Genomic DNA, 9,869 nt, shown 5'->3' with positions numbered 1-9,869 from the left:
AATAGGATGATGTTAATCACAGCCACTGTCACTGAAGGGGAAAGAAGTCGTATCTTAGACCTGAATTCTACATAATTAATTCTCAGTAGAAGTGCTATTTGGTATGTGGAGTGAGAAAATTCCTATCATAAGAATTGCACAAGACTTTTGAGTGTTACAGGACATTTAGCATCCCTGGCCACCTTAAACTTAATACCAGTTTTTCTTCACAGCTAATTTCACTATCAATAAATGTTCCACACAATTCCAAGTACCCTTTATAAGGGAACCAGTACCTTAATTGAGAAGCACTAACAGTTTCTGGCTCATACATATGTTCAATAAAAGTTTGTTGCATAAAAAGAGAGAGAAAGAAAGAGCACCCCTCAATGAAGCTACCTCATGGCTTTGAGAATTGTGGTGGAGGATATGTCTCTCCAGGTCTCCTTGTAGGGCAGGATGAAGATTCTGTCTACAGTCACTTCTAAAATGCCTTTTCCTTCTTTTATTTTTTTTCCATTTATTTTTATTAGTTGGAGGCTAATTATTTTACTATTTTGTAGTGGTTTTTGCCATACATTGACATGAATCAGCCATGGATTTACATGTATTCCCCATCCTGAACCCCCCTCCCACCTCCCTCCCCATCCCATCCCTCTGGGTCAATCCAGTGCACCAGCCCCTAGCACTTGTCTCATGCATCCAACCTGGACTGGCGATCTGTTTCACACTTGATAGTATACAAGTTTCGATGCTGTTCTCTCAGATCATCTCACCCTCGCCTTCTCCCATGGAGTCCAAAAGTCTGTTCTATACATCTGTGTCTCTTTCTCTGGCTTGCATATAGGGTTATCGTTACCATCTTTTAAAATTCCATATATATGCGTTAGTATACTGTATTGGTCTTTATCTTTCTGGCTTACTTCACTCTGTCCAGTTTCATCCATCTCATTAGAACTGATTCAAATGTATTCTTTTTAATGGCTGAGTAATACTCCATGGTGTATATGTACCACAGCTTTCTTATCCATTCGTCTGCTGATGGGCATCTAGGTTGCTTCCATGTCCTGGCTATTACAAACAGTGTTGCGATGAACATTGGGGTACAAGTGTCTCTTTCAGATCTGGTTTCCTCGGTGTGTATGCCCAGGAGTGGGATTGCTGGGTCATATGGCAGTTCTATTTCAAGTTTTTAAGGAATCTCCACACTGTTCTCCATAGTGGCTGTACTAGTTTGCATTCCCACCAACAGTGTAAGAGGGTTCCCTTTTCTCCACACCCTCTGCAGCATTTATTGCTTGTAGACTTTTGGATAGCAGCCATTCTGGCTGGTGTGTAATGGTACCTCACTGAGGTTTTGATTTGCAAAAAATGCCTTTTCCTTCTTAATATTACTTAGGTTTATCCAAGATTGCAGTTCACCATTTCAGTGATGGTCAAGATTTGCTAGATAAGGAGGCACTTGTAAAGATCTGAAGGCAACAGTCTGAAAGTGAAAGTGAAAGTCGTTCAGTCCTGTCCGACTCTTTGCGACTGCATGGACTATACAGTTCATGGAATTCTCCAGGCCAGAATACTGGAGTGGGTAGCCTTTTCCCTTCTCCAGGGGATCTTCCCAACTCAGGGATTGAACCGAGGTGTCCTGCATTGCAGGCAGATTCTTTACCAACTGAGCTATCAGGGAAGCCCATTATGCAAAGATGTCTCCCTGATTGTTGTATTAAATAAAAGTTCTAAAGTATTCCTCAGACTCCGTGAGGAATCAGGCAGCTAGGTTTAAGTATGTTACTCACAAAAAGGAAGCAGGAAAAGGAACTCAGCTTACAATTCTTAAAATTGTAGCTTTCAACTCGGGCACTACATTAGAGTCACCTGGGAAGCGTTTTAAAAATGTGGAGATCCATGCCATATCTCAGAGCAGTTAGATCAGAATCTAAGAAGGAGACCCAAGTAATGTATATTTTTAAGTTCCTAGGTGATTTTAACATGCAGCTAGTGTTGAGAACCATCAGTTTTAAAGAAAAAAATGCTGAGCAGATTAGCAAATAAGTTTTAAGAAAATGATTTCAATATGCTGTGGCCAAAAGAGCATTGATTGATAGATTGTAGAGTCAAAAGGACATGGGTAACATTTCTGGCTTAGTTATATATCATCTATGTGATCCTGGGTAATGTATTTATTTTCTCTGACCTTCACTTTCTTTATCTGTAAAACAGAAAAATTATAGTACCTAACCCATAAAGTTATTGTGAGAATGACATAAAGTTTTGTGATTGGGTTTAGCACAGTTCCTTGTACTGATTACTTAAATAAATCCTTTTAAAATATGTAGCATGAAACTAACTTTAAGCTATATGATATACGTTCAGAAAAGTTGGAGAAAATCTCATTTCAGAGAGTGAATGGCCAGGATGGCATCATAACCAAGAGGGGACACTCATTTCAAGGAGGATAATAAACTATTCCATGTTCCAGGCTCCATGAAGATGGACCCCTGCTCTGACTCACTGTAGACTGGTGAAAGGACATCCTTTGGGATCTGTCACCAGGATAGGTGACTCCTTTGTCAAGCCATCAGTAATAGTAATACAAAGAGGGGAAACACACTTGGGTATCATCAAGACTATTCCTCTCGTCCTCCAGAAATGCAAACAGATGGAGACACGTCAGAAAGGCACTTACTTCAACACTGCAAGGAAGGAAATGCTTTTAGTTAGGCATAAACCCACAGCCTTCACAATTTGGAAGATGAATTTACTCCATGGCCCCTATCTAATAGTTAAGGGATGGTGCAACGCTCACTAATAAGCACCTATGAGGGAAAAAGAAAAAGGCAGGGACTACATTGATGCTACTGTTAGAAATCCTTATAAATTAGGCATTCTATGGCACCATCAGAATTTTACTTCTAGCCACTGAGAGATTTTTGGAGTTTGAGAAATTGATAGTGTACAAGGCTGAGTGCCCAGAAGATATTGCATCTACGGTATTCAAATGTCTACTGGCAGTGACAATGGATAAAGACATCCCCATTGATATATCACAACGTGAGAAAGAGATACAGGTCTCTAGATGAAAACATTCGGGCACCAATTTGGTCTGCTGGCACATTACCTCATTCGTCCCTGAGCATTAATGAGTTAGCCTTTAAGTTGTTATTCCATAACCTCCATTTCAGCAAAGCCTGCAGTCGTGATGAACAAAATAGCTCATTTTACCCTATGCGGTGTAATGCCCCAAAATAATTAAATTTGGGAACAGCACTTCTCAATACATGGAGTCAGCCCATCACACCAGAGCAGAAGCTCATAAACTGGTTCAAATATCACCAAATGTCCCACCATTTAACTTGAAGAAGAAAAAAAATTTTCTCCTTTAAATGACTACAAAAATCTGCACAGCCAAGCAACAGAATTAAATGAGTCTGCCCACAAGAGACATGTCTATAAAGTCTACTTTTTAAACAATTTTCTTGCTTTAAAACCAATAGCTAAATTTAGCCCTTAAAATGCATAACTTGGTATTTTCTATCAAAGTTGCTAATAAGACAGCACCAAAGGAGACAAGTTGCTTTTGCTTCCAAATGAGAGACTGTGTGTGTATGTGTGTGAGCACACTCACATGTGTGCATGTACTGGGGAGTGGGAGTGGAGTGTATGTAGGGGATATTATTAACGTAATATTGATTCTGTGTTCTGAGGTCCTAGCACCATGACAAGCACATGATAGATATTTAGTAAATATTTATTGAATAGAAAAATAAAACAAATGCATAGAACCAAATCTGGCCTGATTAAAAGAAAAAAGAAAAAGATGAAACAATGTGGTACCAGTCAGCTGGCTGCCACATATATCTCAGGTACAAGAGTATTTTATTTGAACACTGAGTGGCACTCAGAGACTTTACTGACCACATAAAAACTAATTAAATAATTCTTTGATTTTAAAGTAATTTATAGCTTATAATCAGAGTACAGGGTTGAGTAAACAAGGTAATATGACAAATCTTCATAAATGAGAAGCATATCCTTACTACTGTCTTCTATATTGGTCATTTATCCCTAATTACTCAAATCCATATGTTTGAGGAAGCAACTGATATTTTAACTGTGGCTAAGACTTTTTAATGTGACTAAGACTGTATTTTAGATACAAAGTTTATAGCAGAATATATCTTGTAGTCAATTTTATTCTTCCAACTGCTTCCAAAACATCTCAGTGGTGACTACAGGTCCCCAACCTCTCAGTATGAGTCAGTGAAAACACCCCATTGGGGGTTGGCTCTGCTTACTGCTCTAGCCCTTGAGCTTACTTTCCTCAGCATCTCAGAAGACCAGTCACGAAGATAGAAACTTTGCTATATTAATGATTCTGCCAATTATACAGAAAAGGCCAAGCCTTGAGGGGGAAGTGGGGAGGGAAGTTTAACTTGGAGCTTAGTTCCAGAAGCTTTACTGTTGTGGGCACACAAACTTATCTGTGCCTGCCAAGGGAACATCTGGAAAAAGCCCAAGTGCTGATGCTGGGCTGAAGAATTTTCAATGAGTACAGAAGCAGAAAGTGAGTGTTAGCCGCTCAGTCGTGTCCGACTCTTTGCAACTCCATGGACTGTAGCTCACCAGGCTCCTCTGTCCATGAGATTGTCTAGGCAAGAATACTGGAGTGGGTTGCCATTTCCTTCTCCAGGGGATCTTCCCGACTCAGGGAGTGAACCTGCTTCTCTTACGTCTTCTCCTGCATTGGCAGGGGGGTTTCTTTACCACTAGTGCCACCTGGAAGAAACAGAAGAGTGGCTGGTGAATATCTGTGACTTCTAGAGACATTCAAAGAATAAAGGTAGGTGATAAGGGATAGAGATGCTTGCCGATTGAAGTTCGAATGTCCCACATATTCAACTATTCCTAGTGAACTTCTAATTGTGCTTTTCTTCCAACTGGAAATGGCAGCTCTGGGTAGAATTTAGAAGACCTTGGTTCTATTCCTGACAATGTCACTAAGCATCCGGGTGTACTCTGGATCACTCTATGGCTAGCCTCTCTCCATTGAGATTCTAGCTCCTAATATCAACTCCTCAGACAGGCTTTCCCTTCAACTTTACTTAACCTAATGTTGTCTTTCCAAACTCTGAGTTTTCTCTATTCCATTAGCTTGTTTTGTTTTCCTTAAAATTGTATTATTCAAAATTATTTGTGTATTTTTTTGTTGGTTGGTTGTCCATCTTTTCCTTTAGATTGTAAAATCCATGAGAATGCCCCTAGTGCCTATCCCATTGCCCAGAACACACCAAGCATCCAATGAATACTAGTCAAGTGCATGTCCAGGAACAAAGTATGTAACTTTTTTGTGGCTTAAATTCATTATCTATAAAATTAACAGAAACCACCTTGATTATTTTCAAGATTAGCATGATAACAAAGAAAGGATGGATTTGTAAATCCCTTGGAAAAAACTAACAATCTCTAATTGTATGACTCTATATTTAGAAAGGGGCTTCCCTGATGGCCCAGATGGTAAAGAATCTGCCCGCACGCAGGAGACCCAGGTTCGATCCCTGGATCAGGAAGATCCCCTGGAGAAGGAAATGTCAACCCACTCCAGTATTCTTGCCTGGGAAATCCCATGGACAGAGGGACCTGGTGGGCTACAGTCCATGAGGTCACAAAGAGTCAGACACAACTGAGTGACAAAGCACACATATTTAGAAAAGGGACCATGGATAGCCTACTGCAGAACCATATTCGAATGTAGATTCTGCCACTTAACAGCTATGAGATCTTGAGCAAAGCATTGAAATGCTCTGTCTTGGTTGCCCAGTTCGTAAGGTAAAAATGATAACAACAGCAGTTACTTGCCAAAGTGGTTAAGAAGGTTAAATCAAATGATTTATGTTAACCTCCCAGAATAATGTGCGGCACTTATTAGGTACTTTACTAATGGCATTTATTAATATATTCAGGATAACATTTAAAATTGTAACAACCAGTACTATGAACTGTGGAAATTTCAGTTCCCAAAGATGGCCATAATGGTGACTTTAATGGAACACCAGCCAAAAGCAGGAAGCCACAGATTTAGAGAGGCAGAAGGGCATGAAGCATGTCCGTACAGGTTACTGGAGGCTAATCTTTCTTTCTCTTCCAGGGTCTGACTTGTAGCCGACAAGAACATGGAGGTCAGTGCCATAAAAGCCAAGGTGAGCTGGCGGGTGTCAAGCAAGCACCCAGGAACGAGGGGGCTCAAGAGCAACAATTTAATAATCATCAAAGAACTTTTAAAAATTGGCATGGCTATCCCAGTGCGTGCTTTCTGAATATTTGCCTTGAATATATTTATACTTTGCAAAGCATTTTCCTAGAGACTCTCATTGGACCTTTGCAGGAATCTTGTGAGATCAGAAGAGCAAATATCATTATGCCCATTTTATAGGTGGAGATACTATAACCAAGAAAGGACTTACCAAATGCTATAGAGTGAAAAATAGTATGGAATCAGAACTCAAACCCAGGTGTTCTGGCTCTAAACCCAATGATATAAATTCTCTGTGCAGTGCTATAGTTTGGCCTTCACTGTCTCAGCTCTTAACAGGAAAAACAGTATTAAAATAAAGTAAAATCAGGCATTGTCAATCATCCTGATTAAGAAAATGGATAGAAATGGCCCTAAGCAGAATTGAGCTTTGTAATTTCTAAGCTGCTCCATGTTCTGATAAGGGTATGGATTCTGTGTTTCTGGAAGGGGAGAGGTCAGAGGCTTTTACCTCCTCTAAATGGAAGAAACGCTGTAGACAGGACACCTGGGTTCGAGTTCTGGCACTTCCATCAAATCCTGGGGCAACTTTGGGCAAATTACTTCCCCTTTTGATGTCCCAATTTCTGAATTTCTCCCTCCTGTAAACAGTGTTAGATGAGAGTAGTGGTTCTCACCCTTTCAGTCCCTCAATACACTGGAGAATCACAACACCATGATTAGCAGCAGGAGCTTAGTTAGGGAGGGATTCTTAAAGAGGCAAGTGGCAGAATCTCAAAGGGGCTTCTGTGTGGTTTGAACAAACTAGGAGATTTCCAGTTATTATAAAAGTTATCACACGCTTAGTATGTACCACATACTATGTTAAATGCTTTGCATGAATTATTTTATCTTCACAATAAATTAATGAAATAGGAAAAATTTGGTACTCTCATGTAGAAATGAGGAAACTGAAGCTCAGACAGGTTACTAGATTGTCCAAGATCAAACAGCTAGCAAATCATAGTATTGAATTCTAACCAACCTATCATTGATCCTAAAGATTGCCCTTTTACCTCTATACTATATTGTTTTATATTCCTCCTCCACTCATCCCCTGCAGTCCATCAAACATACAACTGAAAATGTAAGTTTGTTGAGTCCCTCCCATGTCTAAGATTTGTGTCCTTAACCTTATGCTCAGGCTAAACTTTAGCTGAGAACAGGTTTGGTGCTGGGAAAAAGAAGGATGTAGAAGAGGAAAGGAAATTAAGATTCGTTGTGTACCTGCTCTTCTTCCCATGCCTTGCTAGATAATTTAGACACACCTACCATCACCTTTAGTCCTTACAACCAGTCTTACAAGATGGGAATTTTATCCCCATTTACAAAGAAGGCTCAGAGAAGTTAAGACACTCGCCTAAGGTCACAGATACAATGAGGGGCAAAAGCTGAGATTCAGATCAACTCTTCTGACTCCATATTTCTTCCTCATGTCTTTAAACACTGTGTACAATAGGCTAGAGTGTAGCAAGAAATAGGTGAGCCAGGATGAAATAAATGTTACAGTTGATACCCACAACATGTCCTGGCTGGACTAGACCCTGCAGGTCTCTCTCTAGGAATTTGAGCTGTAGCGTCTCACTATCATCCTGTATATTTCTCCTGCAGAATTGCAGTGGCTCAATGGAAGCAGGCAACGCCAGTCAGTTCAGTGAATTCTTCTTCGTGGGCCTCACCAGTGACCCGCAGCTTCGGCCCATCCTCTTTGCCCTCTTCTTCCTCATCTACACAGTCACAGTGGTTGGAAACCTGGGCATCTTCGCTTTCATTGTGGCGTGCTCCCGACTCCACACTCCCATGTATTTCTTCCTCAGCAACCTGTCCTTTCTTGACTTCTGTTATTCTTCAGTCACAGTCCCCAAAATGTTGATGGAGTTTTTCTCTGGTTGCCAAACCATCTCCTTCTCTGGTTGTGTGATCCAGACAGCTTGCTTCGTGATCTTTGCTGTCACTGAGTTCTTCCTCTTGGCCTCCATGGCCTATGACCGCTATGTAGCCATCTGCCGCCCTCTACTCTACCACATAATCATGTCTCCAAGGCTCTGTTTGCAGTTGGTGATGGCCAGCTATGCAGTGGGCCTGACAAATACAGTGCTCCTCACTAGTTCAACCTTTCATCTCAGCTTCTGTAAATCTCATGTCATCACTCATTACTTCTGTGATATCCCTCCCCTTTTAAAACTCTCCTGCTCTGACACACAGGTCCCTCAGCTTCTCCTCTTTGCCTGTGGTGGTTTTAATGTGTCAGTGTCCCTCACAGTCGTCCTGGTGTCCTACACTCGTGTCTTTATGGCTATCATCAGAATCCCCTCAGCCCAGGGCAAACACAAGACCTTCTCCACTTGTACATCCCACCTGACTGCTGTCAGCCTGTACTATGGAACCACTGTGTTCATTTACTTGCGCCCAACCTCTGAGTACTTACTAGGCAGGGGCAGGCTGGTCTCTGTATTCTACACAGTGGTCATCCCCATGCTTAACCCCATGATCTATAGTCTGAGGAACAAAGATGTGAAGGAAACACTTGAGAACATTCTCAAGAAGACCTCACAATTCTTCTCGCACCCCATACCCAGATTTCCATGATACTCTATGCAGTAAAGGAAGGACAGAGAAGGGGAGGAGAGGTAGGTGACATATTTTTGGCCACCAACCATGTCTCAAGCATTATTCTAGGAATTTTAAATAGATTATGCCTTGAATCCTCTCCACAACCCTGGAAGTCAAGTACTATTGTATTAGTTTTAGAGATGAGGAAACTGGGGTTCTGAATGGTTTGGTGATTTGCTCAAGGTCATGTAGCTAGAATGCGGTTCGATTCAGGACCTAGGTATCAATTCAGGACCATTTGAAACTCCCTTTCTATTGCATTACACTTTCTGCATGAGGCAAGATGCCACCCTCTCTATTAACCTTCAGGGTCAAATGTTTCTGAAGTTTTTCCCTTCCTGGTAAATCTGGTATCTCAAATTTGTAATAGATTCACTACCCTAAGACCCACTCCTTTTCTTTACCTGTGGCTTTGTATCATGTCTTATCTGGTCATTACATTAATCGAGCACATTGTGTACAGAGCCCTATACCAGATGCAGGGGTGGAGAGGGATAACAATGGAGAAATCTGTGGTCACTAACTTTTGGCACCTTTCAATTTATTTAGAGGAAGACAGAAGATCTCACCCAAAAGGTAACTGACTTTTCATTTAAATGGACATTTATTGAGTTTTTTCTATGTGATAAATGCCAAATCAGGTACCTCATAATCCTCTTCCTAAAAGATTGCTCCCATTTTACAGATGAGAATGTTTGTGTGCTCAGTTGCTTCAGTCTTGTCCGACTTGCAACCCTATGAGCTGTAGCCCACCAGGCTCTTCTGTCCATGCAATTCTCCAGGCAGGAATACTGGAGTGGATTGCCATTTCCGTCTCCAGGGGATCTTCCCGACTCAGGGATCGAACCCACATCTTTTATGTCTCCTGCACTGGCAGGCAAGTTCTTTACCACTAGCGCCACCTGGGAAGCTCATTCTCATCTCACAGATGAGAACACTGTAGCTAAAAGCATTAAGTAACTCACTCAAGGTAGCACACAGCTAAGTAATG

At 41.1% G+C, this 9,869-nt stretch overlaps 1 protein-coding gene across 1 annotated transcript; it reads left to right on the top strand.

Moving 5' to 3' along the window:
* Positions 1-7,891: 7,891 nt before the first annotated feature.
* Positions 7,892-8,854, top strand: LOC122690313 (olfactory receptor 1019-like). Its single transcript, XM_043897372.1, has one exon. It carries the CDS (start codon positions 7,892-7,894, stop codon positions 8,852-8,854), a length of 963 nt encoding a protein of 320 aa, XP_043753307.1.
* The last annotated feature ends 1,015 nt before the right edge of the window (positions 8,855-9,869 follow it).

Source organism: Cervus elaphus, chromosome X (assembly GCF_910594005.1).
Source record: "Cervus elaphus chromosome X, mCerEla1.1, whole genome shotgun sequence".
NCBI lineage: Eukaryota > Metazoa > Chordata > Mammalia > Artiodactyla > Cervidae > Cervus > Cervus elaphus.
This window is presented reverse-complemented; position numbering and strand designations above follow the sequence as displayed.